The sequence below is a fragment of the Bos taurus genome, chromosome 2 (genome assembly GCF_002263795.3).
Source record: "Bos taurus isolate L1 Dominette 01449 registration number 42190680 breed Hereford chromosome 2, ARS-UCD2.0, whole genome shotgun sequence".
NCBI classification, from domain to species: domain Eukaryota; kingdom Metazoa; phylum Chordata; class Mammalia; order Artiodactyla; family Bovidae; genus Bos; species Bos taurus.
In genome coordinates, this window is record NC_037329.1 from 7,342,400 (window position 1) to 7,361,254 (window position 18,855).

The 18,855-nt window shown below is 36.6% G+C and overlaps 1 protein-coding gene across 1 annotated transcript in view; it reads left to right on the forward strand.

Moving 5' to 3' along the window:
• COL5A2 (collagen type V alpha 2 chain) overlaps positions 1–16,414 on the forward strand; it is a 74,191-nt gene extending 57,777 nt beyond the window's left edge. Inside the window, exons 44-52 of the mRNA XM_059880313.1 lie at positions 1,324–1,431; positions 1,925–1,978; positions 3,825–3,932; positions 4,312–4,365; positions 5,600–5,707; positions 7,549–7,840; positions 11,555–11,742; positions 13,788–14,027; positions 14,742–16,414. Of these exons, the coding sequence (XP_059736296.1) occupies positions 1,324–1,431; positions 1,925–1,978; positions 3,825–3,932; positions 4,312–4,365; positions 5,600–5,707; positions 7,549–7,840; positions 11,555–11,742; positions 13,788–14,027; positions 14,742–14,888 (1,299 nt within the window). The 3' untranslated portion in view covers positions 14,889–16,414. The remainder of the gene's footprint in view (positions 1–1,323; positions 1,432–1,924; positions 1,979–3,824; positions 3,933–4,311; positions 4,366–5,599; positions 5,708–7,548; positions 7,841–11,554; positions 11,743–13,787; positions 14,028–14,741) is intronic.
• Positions 16,415–18,855: the final 2,441 nt, after the last annotated feature.

Consider the following 18,855-nt stretch of genomic DNA (forward strand, 5'->3'; position numbering starts at 1 on the left):
CTTGTAGCAAAGAATTGAAACAACAGACCAAGACAGCTCAAGCAGGCACACAGTCCACTCTTAGAGCAGACCAATACTGTAGGAGTGGTCCTGCTCATTTTAGGGTTTCCTTTTAGTGTTTTTTGTTGCCTGTCCTAAGGAGACCCTGCAGCCTGACTGGTTCTGTCCCATGCAAAACAGGGCTTGTACCCAAGACCAATCAGGGAAGAGGGCGAGCTCGGGCATTTTTCCTTGCTGGAGGTCTTCACTCCAACCTGAAATGGTTTCCCTTTTTCATGGGCTTTGTCTTTTCTTTGTTTGTCCTCTGGATGTTTTTTCTAGTCGCCACTGTCTCTAATTGCTATCTTGGACTCCTTTTTCCTGTTCTAACTGTCTAACAGTTACAAAGGAAGTAGTTCTGGTAAATTCTAAATGTATGTATGCTTTCATCATATATATTTTTTAAAGTCTTGAAGTTGCCAATTCAGCTTATTCAACGTATTTTATTACAGGTCCATTCTCTAACCTAATTGCCAAAGTTTATCCAGTTGACAAACTAATCAGCCAAATAAGACTTAACTTCTGTTAGAAATAAAGATCTGGCTCCATTCTTCAAGTCAAATAATTATATTAATACACATTCATGTAACTATAATCTCACCTCTGACTTCTTAAAGAGACAAGTAAGATTTGGAGCCAAGTAAGACTGGGAAAAATAAAGAGCAGCTTTTCTTCCAAATACTTCTTTGTTTTATTATCAAGTGAACTGTGCATTCTGGAAAAGTCCCTTAGTTTTATGCCCAGTGGGGTTTATGCCTTGATGCATTGTGCCGTATTAAGGTTGCAGATGGTATGATATAAGCTTTTATTTCATAAAATGGGAGAGGGGTGATTATTAAAGAGGAAGTAGGAAAAGATGCTTCAAATCAATTTTCTGAAGGAACTCGTATGAAGTTGTAAACCTGGAAAGTGGTTTCCTTAGAATTTTCCCTGTTTTCACACTCTGGAAAATTTTTGTTTGTGCTATACTAAAAGTACAGATACCCCAGTGGGTCTAAGTCACATGCTGAATTCTGGAGGTGACCACTTCCATATCCAGCAATCTTGACTATGGGAATAATAGGATGAGAATGAGGGGACAGATGATATTGGGGGAAAATATCTTGCCCTTTTCAGTTTGGTTTATTAATATGTAAATATAAGTAGAACATTTAGGTAATATATAAATTAATAAACAGAATGTTTTAAAAGGTGTGTTTTTCCTTTCATGAATAACATAAGCATATAGAATTTTGCTGTTTTATAATAAATATTAAAAAGGTAATATCATGGTTTCCTTGTCAGGGTGATCGTGGAGACCCTGGGCCTGCAGGTCTGCCAGGCTCTCAGGGTGCCCCTGGAACTCCTGGTCCTGTTGGTGCTCCGGGAGATGCAGGACAAAGAGGAGACCCGGTAAGGAGAATCAGTTTCACATTGACAGTTTTAATCAACATACTGTATTATGAGTATGCGTATATGCATGCATGCGATGACATGTGTGCTTGGAATTATCTTTTCTAGTCTAAAAAATTTAATTTCTAATAGGTCTTCAAAAATCTTGATGCTTTGGCTTTCATTATCTAAAAATGTGATTTATAGGAAATATAGTAAGTATGGATCATGTTAAATTTAAGCAAGTAATGTCTTATGTAATTAACTAAGGTGATCTTCATTCAGAGAAGTCCATTAATAAAATTGACTATAGAGATGTGATTGGGGTTATAGTGAGCACATTCTTATACCCAGGGAAATTAGCCTGGTTTTATTTAGTTAGCCATAAGAGTATACAATTAGATACACTTACACATATAGAAGTATTCAACTACAGACATATATTATTGAATTATAAATCTCTATAATATATCCATACTTTTTCTTATATTAATTTTGTGAAAATTTCTTCTAGGGTTCTCGAGGTCCTATAGGACCACCTGGTCGAGCTGGGAAACGTGGTTTACTTGTAAGTTCTTGGCTTTAAAAAAAAAATATGATTTCTTACATAAAATATTCTCCCAAAGAAAAAACATAATTTTTAAGATTCATAAATGAAAATTACCAAATTCTTCAAGCCCTAGACAAAATATTAATTTAAAATAGCACCCAGGTGTTTACATTTGTTTTTATAGTGTTAGTATAATTCTTCTGAATTTTACTATGAATTATTTCAATAATCAATTAAAACTTTTAGTCACAATTTTCTCCCACAATAGCAAGGGTAACAGTGCCATTCTTTGAGATTTTCTAAAAATTATGTAGGTAAATGGGTTTGAAAGCTCTTTGTAAACTTGAAAAGTACTATTCAAGCATATTTTATTTTTAGCTAGATCATTACATAATGATATAATCTAAATATGTAAAAGAGAATCCAAACTTTCCAAACTTTGGAAAATATCTCAGGCTAGATTAAACTTCAGTTCAGTTCAGTTCAGTTGCTCAGTCGTGTCCAACTCTTTGTGACCCCATGAATTGCAGCACGCCAGGCCTCCCTGTCCATCACCAACTTCTGGAATTCACTCAGACTCACGTCCATCGAGTCCGTGATGCCATCCAGCCATCTCATCCTCTGTCGTCCCCTTCTCCTCTTACCCCCAATCCCTCCCAGCATCAGAGTCTTTTCCAATGAGTCAACTCTTCCCATGAGGTGGCCAAAGTACTGGAGTTTCAGCTTTAGCATCATTCCTTCCAAAGAAATCCCAGGGCTGATCTCCTTCAGAATGGACTGGTTGGATCTCCTTGCAGTCCAAGGGGCTCTCAAGTGTCTTCTCCAACACCACAGTTCAAAAGCATCAATTCTTCGGCACTCACTTTTCTTCACAGTCCAACTCTCACATCCATACATGACCACAGGAAAAACCATAGCCTTGACTAGACGGACCTTTGTTGGCAAAGTAATGTCTCTGCTTTTGAATATGCTATCTAGGTTGGTCATAACTTTCCTTCCAAGGAGTAAGTGTCTTTTAATTTCATGGCTGCAGTCACCATCTGCAGTGATTTTGGAGCCCAAAAATATAAAGTCTGACACTGTTTCCACTGTTTCCCCATCTATTTCCCAGGAAGTGATGGGACCGGATGCCATGATCTTCCTTTTCTGAATGTTGAGCTTTAAGCCAACTTTTTCACTGTCCTCTTTCACTTTCATCAAGAGGCTTTTTAGTTCCACTTCACTTTCTGCCATAAGGGTGGTGTCATCTGCATATCTGAGGTGATTGATATTTCTCCCGACAATTTTGATTCCAGCTTGTGCTTCTTCTAGCCCAGCATTTCTCATGATATACTCTGCATATAAGTTAAATAAGCAGGGTGACAATATACAGCCTTGACGTACTCCTTTTCCTATTTGGAACCAGTCTGTTGTTCCGTGTCCAGTTACAACTGTTTCTTCCTGACCTGCATACAGATTTCTCAAGAGGCAGGTCAGGTGGTCTGGTATTCCCATCTCTTTAAGAATTTTCCACAGTTTATTGTGACCCACACAGTCAAAGGCTTTGGCATAGTCAATAAAGCAGAAGTAGATTAAATTTAAAATACTTCATTTTAGTCCAAATATAGGTTAAACATTTAAATAATTGAATCTTTAAGAATCATTATTATATACACTATGCTTTTAGTGATCACTTTCATTCCTTGAGAAAAAAAGATTAAAATTCCTAGATAAAAATAGATAAACATTCCTAGTAATACTATTTAGATAAGTAAATATATTAGTTCATAGAAAATGCTCAAAATTGTAGCAAATACAATTGCACAAGTAAAATTGTAAATTGTAGTTTCAACAGGCAATGCTTATGCTATGACCTTATTTCTAGGGACCGCAAGGACCTCGTGGTGACAAAGGCGATCATGGAGACAGAGGTGATCGAGGTCAGAAGGGTCACAGAGGCTTTACTGGTCTTCAGGGTCTTCCTGGACCTCCTGTAAGTTATTCCTTTAAGTATTATTTGCTCTCCACGTGAAAATGAAAAGGTATTTTGACATGAACATTTATTTGTCTATAAAATGGATGGACCTTTTGCATCTTATTTTCATTTTAAAGAAAATCTTGATGAACAAGTCATTACCTAAGTACCCAATATAATTGTTCATATGTTTGCTGTAATTTTGTAGGAAAGAAATAAACCAAAAGGTTATATGCACTATTACTCTTACAGTTGTCTTTAGTGTTGGTCAACTCATGTAGACATAGAGATTGATGAATGAAGTATATGCTGCTAAAGTCAATGACAGGACATATTTAAAAGCTAGAGAGGTTCAATATAGGATATAAATATTTTGGCTTTTTTTTTTTCTACTTAGGGTCCAACTGGTGAACAAGGCAGTGCTGGAATCCCTGGACCATTTGGCCCAAGAGTAAGTAACAAAGTTTAACAATAAGTTGCAGGGGTAAATACTAATGTACCTGAGGACATTTTGTTAGTGCTTGAGTATCATTTTCACGGTATTGAAGCTGGAGTTGGCTTAGGTTCTCTGAAGCTGGCAGCAAACATAAGAGACAAACCATTCAGCATTTACATTTAAGTAGACATAGCCTGAAATATACTTCATAGGCCCATTTAAAATCTCTTACCAAAAAAATAAATAAATAAAATAAAATCTCTTACCTACGGTAGATACACTCATCTGTTTGTCCATTTTCTTACTCTATGTTTTTTGAAATTTCCATTTAATTGTACTCTTTGAGATGATACTGTAGGATTTACCATGAAGTGGAGACAGATTTTGAAGCTGGATATACTGTTTTCATTTAAGCAATTCCAATAGTTCCTCAGAAGTAGTTGGCATAAGGCTAATTAGGAAGCAAATCATAAAATGAAACAAATATTTGAAGGTTGTAGAAATTCTACATTTAGCATTAATGCAGTCTAATAGGTCATTAATGCCACAAGATAATTACTTAGGAAAATCATTAGAAAGAATTTCTGCTATATCTAAATACAGTATAAACAAGTCATACATAAAATTGAGAACAGTATCAAAATTACTGAGATGTGATAAAATTCTGGAGTACAGGACACAAATTTAATTTATGTCAAACACTGAAACTTTTGTGATTTTCATACTCCTACTTAATTGAATTTCTAATTAATTTACAATATGTGAAATGTGATGAAACAGCTCCTGCCAATGAAAGTAGATGAAAGAAAGTGAACGTGCAAGCTGCTCAGTCGTGTCCAACTCTTTGTGACCCCATGGACTATACAGTCCATGAAATTCTCCAGGCCAGAATACTGGAGTGGGTAGTCTTTCCCTTCTCCAGGGGATATTCCCAATCCAGGGATTGAACCCAGGTCTCCTGCACATTTCAGGCAGATTCTTTATCAGCTGAGCCACAAGGGAAGCCCTAAAAAGTAGATGACTAGCCCATTAATGTTTTAACTGACACTGGTCTTTTCCCATGCATGGATGGTGGAGAATTCATGTGTGATGAAGCAGTAAATATTAGAAAGTCCATTTATTAGTCATTAGGAAAACAAATATGAGAAATCAATGTGACAGCTCCAAAAAGAAATAGTTCTTTGATCAGAAAAAGACCTTGTAGAGGTTTGCCTCCTAGGATCTAAAATACAGTCTTTGTTTCTTGCAGGGACCCCCGGGTCCAGTTGGTCCTTCAGGCAAAGAAGGAAGCCCTGGGCCACTTGGGCCCATTGGGCCTCCTGGTGTGCGGGGCAGCGTTGGAGAAGCAGGCCCTGAGGTAAAATCACAGAGATTTGTATGTGCTATTGATTCCCATATCTTGGATTCTGTCTAAGGAAGATCTGTGCAGCACGAAGGACAAAAGACTTCAGGAACTCTGAAAACGAGCCTGGAAATCACATATAGCTTGTCTGTATAATAGCTAATTCAAACATTTTAACACAGATTATTCAGAATACATTAAATTAGAGTCTAAGCTACCTAAGCCTTGACTTCAATGAGAGCAATGGAGTGATATCAATGAAAGCAAATAGTAAGTTATGCCTGTATTATCGTTAGAGTTATAAAAATATGGCTTTGCTCTAAGTGGCAATAGACTAAATGGGAGATTTGATGAATGTATTTGTCCATGAAAATGTTGGGAAGTGAAGCCTGTGAAATGAACGTGTTATTTCCTGAAAATGAAAGGATTCAAATTGAAACTTTCAATAGAATATTTCAGTAGTATTGACTTGTAAAGCTTTAAATTGCTTTAGTTAGACTTCAGTTAGGCTTCTCAGAAACCAAACTTTGGGAAACAGTCTGCTCTAAATGCCATGCATGCGTGTGTGCGTGCATGTGTGATGTGAGGTTATACATCCCTCCCTGGTGTCTCTTCCTCTTTTGCTTTATTTTCCATTTCCTATTCTGTCTCTGTCCTAATGATAATACCATTCAACCAAATATTTAGTATTACATAGAAAGGATAGCCTTACATTTCCTATGTTCAAGAGAAATATTTTCTGTTTATTTCTCTAATTTTACATGGAAAACAGCTGCAGAATTGGAATACTTCTTACTTATGTGGCTCTTGATTGACTTTATTTTGTATTTTAGTGGTCCTTGATAGCAAAAAAAAAAAAAAAAATCTCTTCCCCTGAGTTTAGCATAAAGGAATGTATGGAATCATGAGATGACCTTAAAAAAAAAATGGATTTAATGGTTGCTTGATAGTGAGGAAATGTTTGCACTAGAACTTGATACAACTTGTCCAGACCCATTTAATGAGTGGCAGAGCCAGTAACAGAACTCCAGCCTTCTGCCTGCCAGGTCTGTGCTCCCCAAGAGAGATGTGGACCACACACCTTTTCAGGTTGTGGAGAATTCTCTCAAGTTGCTGAGTTCTTCCTTGGGAAAATGCAGAAGGAAATTAATAGAGAGGATCTGTTTTTCTAGTCTCTGATATTTTGTGTGCTCATCTCCCTTTTGCTCCAGTAGTTCTTATTTGGCAAAAGAATAATAATTATTGAAAGAGCTCTTTAGGCAAGGATAACTTCCTCCAGTTTTGTTTAGTAGAGATAATTTTGGTCTACCCACTAATTAATGCACATAAATAGATTTCCCGTGGTTCCCCCTTATTTAGATATGGGGGAATTCTCTTGTGGGTGTTTCTTCAAGTATTCCCTTGGAAGTAGCACCCAGAAACTCCCCTGCATCTTCTTGTTCAGCCTTTGTTCACACATCCTTTTAAAACGTTTTAGTTGTGCCTTGCCAAAATAGTTTGAAAATGAGTGTACAAATCTATATATACCTAACATTAAAATGTATTGTGTCTTCAGGCGTAAACATCAAAGCAAATGTTTTGTGTTTTAATCTTTAAATAAAGATGACAACCTCAGATGCCAACGTACAGATATCTTGTCTGAGAAACAGTTATGCATCGTTTCTCATTCTTGGAATGTTATAAGTTAGCAGACCAGAACCATCTAGTTAAAGGACTCAAGCCACATATCTCTCAGTGCCATCAAATTGAAGTTTTGCACTGTCCCCCTTTGCAAGTCCCATCAGTGCCTTTTTGTCCAATGGAAAAGCAAAAACTAAAAACTGTTTTAAATATATTTCCGATTTTTTAAAAATTAGGGTCCTCCTGGTGAGCCTGGTCCCCCTGGCCCTCCGGGACCCCCTGGCCACCTTACAGCTGCTCTTGGGGACATCATGGGGCACTATGATGACAGCATGCCAGACCCACTTCCGGAGTTTACTGAAGATCAGGCGGCTCCTGATGACAAAAACAAAACGGACCCGGGGGTACATGCGACCCTGAAGTCACTCAGTAGTCAGATTGAAACCATGCGCAGCCCTGATGGCTCTAGAAAGCACCCTGCCCGGACTTGTGATGATTTAAAGCTTTGCCATTCTGCAAAGAAGAGCGGTGAGTAGACAGTTGGCCATTTGAGCAAAGCTCATTGTTTTTGATGTGTAATTCTCCAGTGCATACCAAAATATTTTATTTACTCTCTATTTAGTGATAGACACAAGAGATAAAACGGTGGCCACTCAGAGTCTGAGGTTTGCTGATGGGAACTGTCACTGATATGAAAAAATATGGGGTGAGATAAGTACTGTAATAGAGGACATATCCTATTAATGACCCAATTTCATGGTGGTATTTTCATTTCCATCCAGAAACCTTAAAATATGGATAATTTTGTAGTGCTGTAAATGTCAAAAATACTTGCTTGAGCAAGGTTAAATATGTTTAGTTTCCTCAATAATTCTCAGTGATTTAATATGCTAACATATAGTTGGATCCTCAAGAGTAGAATAAAGTTCTATTTTTAGTTTTTAAAGAAACTTTCATACTGTGGAATTTAGAAAAATAGTACAGATGAACCTAGTTCCAGGGCAGGAATAGAGATGCAGACATAGAGAATGGATGTGTGCACACAGTTGGGGAAGAGGAGGGTGGGATGAATTAGGAGACTACACTCCCAGGCTGCCCTGTTGGCTCAATGGTAAAGAATTTGTCTGCAATGCAGGAGACACAAGTTCGATCCCTGGGTTGGGGAGATCCCCTGGAGAAGGAAATAGCAACCTACTCCAGCATTCTTGCCTGGGAAATTCCATGGACAGAGGAGCCTGACAGGCAACAGCCCAATTCAGTTCAGTTCAGTCACTCAGTTGTGTCCGACTCTTTGCCACCCCACGGACTGCAGCACACCAGCCTTCCTGTCCATCACCAACTCACGAAGTTTACTCAAACTCATGTCCATTGAGTCGGTGATGCCATCCAACCATCTCATCCTCTGTTGTTCCCTTCTCCTCCTGCCCTCAATCTTTCCCAGCATCAGGGTCTTCTCCAGTGAGTCAGTTCTTTGCATCAAGTGGCCAAAGTATTGGAGTTTCAGCTTCAGCATCAGTCCTTCCAATGACTATTCAGGACTGATCTCCTTTAGGATGGACTGGTTGGATCTCCTTGCATTCCAAGGACTCTCAAGAGTCTTCTCCAACACCACAGTTCAAAAGCATCAATGCTTCAGTGGTCAGCTACAGTCCATGGCTACAGTCCATGGGGTCACAAAAGAATCGGACACAATTTAGCGACTAAAGAAACAGCAACTACACTACTGTGCATAAAATAGATAGCTAGTGGGAACTTACTATAAAGCACAGGGAGCTCAGCTTAGTGCTCTGTGATGACCTAGGTGGGTGGCATGGAGGGGAGGTGGGAGGGAGGTCCAAGAAAAAGGGTTTACTTATGCATATGGATGATTCACCTTGTTGTGCAGCAGAAACTAACACAACATTGTAAAGCAATTATACTCCAGAGATAGTAGAATAGAGTATGCCTTATTTCCCAGATTTATTTGAATATGGAATTCTTTTCATGTAGTTTAATGTTCTACAAATCATACTTCAATAATCTCTGCTGCAGAATTTTGCTATGGTTATTTTATAAAATATTTTGAAATTAAAGTCTTTTCCCCTAGTTGTAAACACTATGCCTAAAGTTTGCAAAATTCCATCATTTTGATTAATTTAATAAGACCTGGAAAAGAAAGATCCATAAGAGGGCCATGGGAATGAGCTATGAAATGCTTAAGTGTTTCAAATAACTTTGAAATGATGCTGACAGGAATAGCTAAAATTGTTATCTTTGCAGAACAGGCCATTTGATTACCAAGTCTATACTTTACATCCCACCACCAATGTCCCTTCATTCATTTAAAATCCAGTTTTTAATGCATATTTTATATATACATACAGACATGGATTTTATACATATATTCATATTTATTATACATATATTACATATGCTATTATATAAACTATATATATTTACATATGTTTATATAAATATACATATAATATAACCTATATACATATATTTTACATATATATACAGAATATACATATACATACAGATATATACATAAAGATATATGCACAAAAATGTATTTGTTTGCATATTTATTAAGCTGTATCTCTAGCACCAAGCACTAACTTGGTGTAGCCTACTTCAAGGATCTCTTCTACATGATAAGATCAATTTTTTGCACTATTTTATATTGGAGCATAGATGATTAAGAATGTTGTGTTAGTTTCCAGTGACAACAAAGTGATTCGGTTATACGTATACATGTATCTATTATTTTTCAAATTATTTTCCCATTTAAAATAGGATGCTACATAATATTGAACAGAGATCAATTTTAGGGCCATTGAGGGACTTCCCTGGCAGTCCATTGGTTAAGACTCCATGCTTCTGTTGCAGGGTACATGTATTCAATTCCTGCTGGGGGAACTTAAAGATTCTGCAGCCACATGATGTGGCCTAAATAAATAAATAGGGCCAGTGAGATAATTCATAGCATTCTGATTAGAGTTTGACTCACTTAATAGTTTTGAAAAGACATTATGTTTTTAATATTCAATTATTATTTGTTCTAAAATATTGACTGTAAATTTAATGAGAATCCATCCATTTTGGCAAAGCTACTTGCTCACCATGGATTATCTTTTTGGTATAATTTCTAATCTACAAAATGGGTGTGATGATATTTCCTTCACATTTTTGTGTTTTGAGCCTTAGGTACATTTGGCCAGTCACCTTAGAATAGAAAGGAGAAAGGACCTGAATGCATAACGGTTACTTTTTTCTTAGCTGCAGGTATTTCCTTAACTGGGATTCACTTTATTTATTTATTTTTTCCTTTTTTTTTTTTTTTTTTAATTTTATTTTATTTTTAAACTTTACAATATTGTATTAGTTTTGCCAAATATCAAAATGAATCTGCCACAGGTATACCTGTGTTCCCCATCCTGAACCCTCCTCCCTCCTCATACCCTCCCTCTGGGTCGTCCCAGCGCACCAGCCCCAAGCATCCAGCATCGTGCATCGAACCTGGATGGCGACTCGTTTCATACATGATATTATACATGTTTCAATGCCATTCTCCCAAATCTCCCCACCCTCTCCCTCTCCTACAGAGTCCATAAGACTGATCTATACATCAGTGTCTCTTTTGCTGTCTCGTACACAGGGTTATTGTTACCATCTTTCTAAATTCCATATATATGCGTTAGTATACTGTATTGGTGTTTTTCTTTCTGGCTTACTTCACTCTGTATAATAGGCTCCAGTTTCATCCACCTCATTAGAACTGATTCAAATGTATTCTTTTTAATGGCTGAGTAATACTCCATTGTGTATATGTACCATAGCTTTCTTATCCACTCATCTGCTGATGGACATCTAGGTTGCTTCCATGTCCTGGCTATCATAAACAGTGCTGCGATGAACATTGGGGTACACATGTCTCTTTCCCTTCTGGTTTCCTCAGTGTGTATGCCCAGCAGTGGGATTGCTGGATCATAAGGCAGTTCTATTTCCAGTTTTTTAAGGAATCTCCACACTGTTCTCCATAGTGGCTGTACTAGTTTGCATTCCCACCAACAGTGTAAGAGGGTTCCCTTTTCTCCACACCCTCTCCAGCATTTGTTGCTTGTAGACTTTGGGGATTAACTTTAAAAGAGTGAGTTAGTCCTTAATCAGTGAGTTAGTCCTCTGTCAATTATTTTAGAGACTCATAATCATGTTTGAGATTCTTTTTATTTAGCAAATATTTTTTATTTTGGAAAACAGGAGAGTACTGGATTGACCCTAACCAGGGATCTGCTGAAGATGCAATCAAAGTTTACTGCAACATGGAAACAGGAGAAACATGTATTTCAGCAAATCCATCCAGTGTACCACGTAAAACCTGGTGGGCCAGCAAATCTCCTGATAATAAGCCTGTTTGGTATGGTCTTGATATGAATCGAGGATCTCAGGTAATTTAATATGCTTGCTTAAAGTTGTATTCATTGCTTGCCTTTATTTATTGTATTTTAGTATTGACTTAGGACTTTTGTAATTATTTTTTTTGACCATGTTTATTTTATTGTGTTTATTAATAATTGGAAGTGATAGGTTCTCATTAGTTGTATTTGCAATATCATTGCATAAACATTGCTATGAATTAAATTAATACAGTTTTGAATGATAATTTTTCAATTGATGGAATGTAAAAAAGTAATTATTTTTCATATTAGCTCCTTTAATGCCTGTGACACTGCTTGTGGAGTAGAGTTGAAGGGATTTTGCCATAGCTGGAAGACAGGGATTATATTTAGCATCAGGAAACCTAGGTTACTCATACATGGATCTGTTACTATCTCTGGGACCTAGAAAGTCTCTTAACCTTTTTTTGTTTTCAGTTCTGCCATTTTAAAGTAAGAGTGATAATATTTATTTCATAGCTTCTGTGTGTATATAAAGCATGTGTATATAAAGTATATAGTATCTGGTATTTAGTAAGTTATGGATAAATATTAGATCCTTATTATGATACTTTTGATAATTGAATCCCTTTGTAAACTTCACAGTTATTTAAACTTAACACTTTTATAGTTATAATATTACCTAATATTTTTGCTTGAGTCTTATCCCCTCTGTTTCTTTCATGGTCCAGTATTTAGATTCTTAACTAGTCTTGCCACTTCCTATTGCAATATGAGTATTCTATTCCACATCTCTTTGTGGCGGCTTAACTTTGCAGTTTTCTTCTTAACTCTGCTCTGAACATTTCCTCAGAACTCATGTTCATAATAAACATGGTATGAGGACATTTTGGGTATATGCAGGATCTACCATTATTTAAAGAACAGGAAAAAATTTTAAATTTACCTACCTAATAGGAATATAATTTAGTTAACATATTATATAAAAAGATAAGTAGGAAATATCCTGTAGAAAATTATTTTTGATTATTTGTTTTTGTTAGCTAATGGAAAACTTGTAATTCATATTTCCTATAAGTATGTAACAGTTGGGTTAAAAAAAATTTTACCAATAGTTAAGTCCAAATTTTTATCATAACTGACAATAAAAGCAATCAGCTATTTTTGATACATGATTGAATATCCAAACCTATGCTTAAGTATATAACTTCTAAAAAGTAATATTCAATATTTTTTTAAAGAAATAGAGAAGCAAATTTTAAAATACTTAAACTTTCTCTGGTGAGTTATAATTATATTTGGTTTCACCACCATTTGTTGGGATAGTAAGAATGAAGTTTCTTACTTGTGAATATTCATAGAAATTTTAAGATATTTCCGCATTGTAGACAGACGCTTTACCATCTGAGCCACCAGGGAAGCCTTAAGATATATATAGATATAGATATATATAGATATATATATATATATATATGTAGAATATCTTGTTATGTGAAAGAATAGACGCAATACCCTTCAAAATTAATTTGTCTGAAATCAGCACACATACTCAAACACAGCACTATAAAACCCATCAGTGTTACATATACTGGGGCTCAGGGCAGGCTGCTCTAAAATTTGCTTCAGTGACACATTGATCATTTTCAGTTAAAGTCATGTAAGTAATGGTTGCTGCAAGAGGAATGCTTTGATCCTGCTCTCTGTCTCCCTGAAAGTAGGAAATAAATCTCCTATGTGAACTCTCCATGTACTGAGGGCAGAAAGATGACCTTATCTCCACAGATAGGGAATTTAGAACCAAGACGCCTGTATAAACAAACATCCTTACTTCCTTAGTAATTTACTACGGAAGCCCAAACTAAATTCCTTACCAATTATGCACCCAAACCTAGGTTTCTTTGTTCTGTCAATTCCTCTTAAATTTATTGTTTCTCTGGCTTCTACTTGGGTCCCATTTCTGTGAGACCTCTGACCTCTGTGTCCCAAGTTAAAGTTGTTTCTTTTTCTCTGGCTAATCTGTCTTGTGTCAATTAGTCCAATCACAAGAACTCAGGAGGGGTAGACATGTATTACAAAGACTCTTTTTGTTTTTCTAGTTTGTTTATGGAGACCACCAGTCACCTAATGCAGCCATTACTCAGATGACCTTCTTGCGCCTTTTATCGAAAGAAGCCTCCCAGAACATCACCTACATCTGTAAAAACAGTGTAGGATACATGGATGATCAAGCTAAGAACTTGAAGAAAGCTGTGGTTCTCAAAGGGTCAAATGACTTAGAAATCAAAGCAGAGGGAAACGTTAGATTCAGATACATAGTTCTTCATGATTCTTGCTCTGTAAGTACTTTTGATCCATATTGATCTGGTTGAAGAAAAAAAAAATTACTTTGTTAAAAATACTGTCATGGCACTAGAGGTGGGGGAAAATTTACCCTGTGTATAAACACGACAGCAATTAGTTGTTCCTTAGGATAAACCTGAATGTGTGTTGGTATGTGAAACACGCTAGAGGCTTTAAGAAAAACATAAAGGACTGGATCCTTGCAGCTCTTTTGCAAACTCACTTTAGTTCTGCAAATTACTTAGTTTACTTAATCTCAATTCTATGCTTAAAATTCCTGGATTCTAAAATATATAATCCATCTGAGATACCTTAGGTCTTTCTGATACCTTAGGTCATACTGATTGGTATGTCTTTCCTCTTGCATATCTATATATATAAAAAAGAAAATATTTAATGACATATTTTGGTTTCAATCATGAAAACCAAAAATGTTTTCATAATTTATGAAACAAATTATGAAATTTAGTGTTGTTAGTGACCATTTGGGAAGCTGCAAAAGAATAAAGGGCTTTTTCCCAATTTAAAGAATGAGAGAAATACCTGCCAGCTATGACAGTATCTCATTTGATGTTGGCAGTGCTCTTACTGCCAAATAGTGCTCTAAAAATCATTGCTTTTACATTATAAAAATTGGTTTGGAAGTTGCTGTCTAACATTTTTGTACTAATTTGGGTATGCTATTAACCCACTGCACCATTTAATTCCAGAAACGAAATGGAAACGTGGGCAAGACCATCTTTGAATATAGAACGCAGAATGTGGCACGCTTGCCCATCATAGATCTTGCCCCTGTGGATGTTGGCAGTACAGACCAAGAATTTGGCGTTGAAATTGGGCCAGTTTGTTTTGTGTAAAGCAAGCCGAGATACATCGACAATGAGCACCACCCCTACCATCAGTGACCACCACCATTCACAAGACTTTGACTGTTTGAAGCTGATCCTGAGACTCTTGAAGTAATGGCTGATTCTGCATCAGCACTGTATATATGGTCTTAAGTGCCTGGCCTCCTTATCCTTCAGAATATTTATTTTACTTACAATCCTCAAGTTTTAATTGATTTAAAGTATTTTTCAATACAACAGTTTAGGTTTAAGATGACCAATGACAATGACCACCTTTTTAAAAAAGTAAACTGATTGAATAAATAAATCTCCGTTTTCTTCATTTCAATGTAATGACAAAGTTGCTAAGTATTTATGAGAAAACTTTTCTTCCTGGCAGATAGCTTAAAGAGTGGGGTATATAAAATCACAAAATGTTTATTTCACATGGCTGCAATTGGAAAAATACAATTTTGTGACCTCTCATTTGCAGATGATCAATTAAAAATGAAATCAAAATGTTTATCCTTGTGATTGAAACTGAATGCTTGTCTTGATATTGTATAACTAACACACAGACTCTTTTAAGAGAACCATGAAAAAATATCAATTTCTCATTGTCTTAAATGGAATGTTAAAGTAGTATATATTCAATAGGATTTCTGACCAAAAAAAAAAGATCTTAAATTTTTGTAAAATGTGGTAAATCTAGACTTCGTTTGCATTCAAATTTAAAGCTACCTTTCCCTATATTGACTCAATCTATCAATATAGATAGAAATTAAATGAGTATACCATTGAATATATTTGCACTTTCTTGTTTAATAATGCAAAATAATTCCCATACAACTTTAGAAACAAATATTCAGGACCCTTAGTTGAGAGTCTTCCACATATACAATCTCATCTTCCTAAAGCCTATAATGAAGAAAAAGATTTAGAAACTCAGAGTTGTGGAGCTGACTCTAATCAAACGTGATGGTTGGAATTAGAACATTTGGTTTTTGAACTCTCTTAGGAAAAATGACCCAACATTTTTTTAGCATGAGCTACCTCATCTCTAGAAGCTGGGATGGACTTACTCTACTTGTTTATATTTTAGGTACTAAAAGGTGCTATGCGTCTGTGATTATTCCAAGACTGGAGATAGGCAGGGCTAAAATGTATTGTTATTATTATCCTTTAATGATGGTGCTAAAATTCCTTCTATAAATTTCTTTAAAAATAAAGATGGTTTCATCAATACCATTTGTGAAAACGTAACTGTTAGATTTCCCGTTTCTGAAAGAAGGGGCATTGCTCCACTGCCTGTTCACTGCTCATCTGTCATACTGTATCAGACTGTTGTGTAATACTTGCATGTTTCTTAGACTAGAACATGTAGGTCCCCTGATGTCTCAAGGATTTTTTTCCCTTTAATTCTCTGTTGGCTCCATTTTTTATTTTTTCTTTAAAAATAAACAACTGGGACCATCCCAAAGGACAAGCCATGCACACAACTTTAGTCATGTATCTCTGCAAAGCATTGAATTAAATGCACGCTTTTGTCATGTCAATGGTTTTCGTTTTGTGGAATTCCTTTGAACATATTAGATCCATTTCATTTTCAGTCGTGAAAAGTTAGGTGCTGTGGTATTCTTTGTTTGCTGTTTGTTTAAAAGATAAAACAACAAATGCCTTTCATCACATAGATACTGGCTTATAATGAAAATCAGTCTGCAACGTCACTCACAAAGGCAGCGTGACACTAATTTCACCATCGATGCCCTTAAAAATCTCAGGGTGGTTCCTATTGATAACAAGAGAAAAGCAGCTGATTTTTCATAGTTGAATAAATTGTGATAATATATGTCTCAGTGTGTCACATATGAATTTAGCCTAAATGTTTTCAGAATTTTTTCTCCAACATTTATTTCACAGTATTGTTTCTCTCCAAATTGGTTATTATTTGAGCTCCACATCTTGAATATGAATATTTGAACATGTATATACCTAAATATTTGTGAGTTTTGTTTGTATTAAAATTTCCTCCAAGTTGAACCTATTCAAGTTTGTACAAGTTCAGCTAGAAAAACCAGAAACATGTAATGATTCTCTTAAGTCAAAGCACTAAATAATTGCCAGCTATAGACATATCACTTCTTATTTGGAGCTCAGGAATGTTATAAATAAAAGCTGTCCCAGACCATTCTGGGAGCCTTCAAATTTCTTGCCTGAGTTCCAGATATATAGGTCCCATTAGATAAGTGTACTGCTTTTCTTCATGTCCAACAGTCACCTCCAAGTCTACATCACCAAAAGTAAAATAATCTGCCTCTGGGGAAGATGTGACATTAATTTATTATTACTTTATTAAAAAATGAAAATTTGCCAATTAACTGAAATGAAGAAAAAGGAGAAAAACAGCAAAGAAAACACAAACAAGGCCAAAAAAGTCCCAAAGTCATATAACACAAAATTTGGCAAATTATAGTCAGTTTCAATGTAACTTGGACTTCCCTGGTAGCTCAGTTGGTAAAGAATCTGCCTGCAATGCAGGAGATTCCAGCTCAATTCCTGATTCAGGAAGATCCACTGAAGAAGGGATACGCTACCCACTCCAGTATCCTTGGGCTTCCTTGTGGTTCAGCTGGTTAAGAATCTACCTGCAATGCTGGAGACCTGGGTACATCCCTGGGTTGGGAAGATCCCCTGGAGAAGGGAAGGACTACCCACTCTAGTATTTGGGCCTGGGGAATTCCATGGACTGTATAGTCCATGGGGTCGCACAGAGACACAACTGAGCAACTTTCACTCACTCACTCAATGTAACTTATTCTAAATTTAAAACAGACTGAAATGAATTATACAGAACATCTTTTTTTCAAGTGAAAGTTGTCATACAGCAGAAAGCAAGGGCAAAAAAAAAAAAAATCTGGGAAGAAACAAAATCGATGATTGGAAGCACCTCATTTAGAGTTTCTATCCCACCATGAAAAAAGAACATATCAAGATAACTCTTTTCTTTGAAATTATGAAAATTTCAGGAGAGACTAAGTTCAGTTCATTTCAGTCAGTCCTGTCCGACTCTTTGCGACCCCATGGACAGCAGCACGCCAGGCTTCCCTGTCCATCACCAACTCCCGGAGCTTGCTCAAATTCATGTCCAACAAGTCAGATACCATCCATTCGTCTTAGGAGAGACTAAGAATAATCTGTTAAAAACTGATTTAGGGGTTGAGATCCAACAGTGGCAAACTAATGCGATAATTCTGCAAAGACAGCTAAAACCTGTGGAGTGTGGGACCCGCTCGGAGTAGTTACCCTTGCGGAGCAGCCGGTGCACTCGGCCCACGGGGAACTGGAACCCGGCCGGCGAGGAGCGGGTCTTGGCCTTTGCACGAGCCTTGCCAGTATATATATATATATATTTTAAATCAGACCAGCTGGCTTACCCAAGAGCAGCTTTTCTTCCCAGTCTCTTTTATCAATGCATCATTTTACTCCATGTTTCAGTGTCAGCATTCCCCAGGGATCTGCCCTTTTCTCTTTACTCTTACAGGCAATACTCTCATCACTGGCCCCTATTCATATCATATCTATCTAATGCTAGTAGCTCTAATGTATATATACAACCTAAATCTTTCCTGAGAGTTCAAGAAATGCCTGTGTAAATGTTTAACTTACCATCTTCATTTGGATTTCAGAAGTACTTGTAGCAAGTGCCTGCATGAGTGCTCAGTCACTCAGTCGTGTCCAATTCTGTGACCCTATGGACTACAGCTCTCCAAGCTTCTCTGTCCATGGAATTTTCCAGGCAAGAATACTGGAGCAGGTTGCCATTTCCTACTCCAGGGGATCTTCCTGACCCAGGGATTGAACCCTCATCTCCTGCATTGACAGAGGGACTCTACCACTGTGCTACCTGAGAAGCTTATGATGAGTTTATGTAGCTCATTGTGTTTAAAAATTACGATAGTTATATCTCAAAGCTGATTTATGTTCTATGTTTGCTATC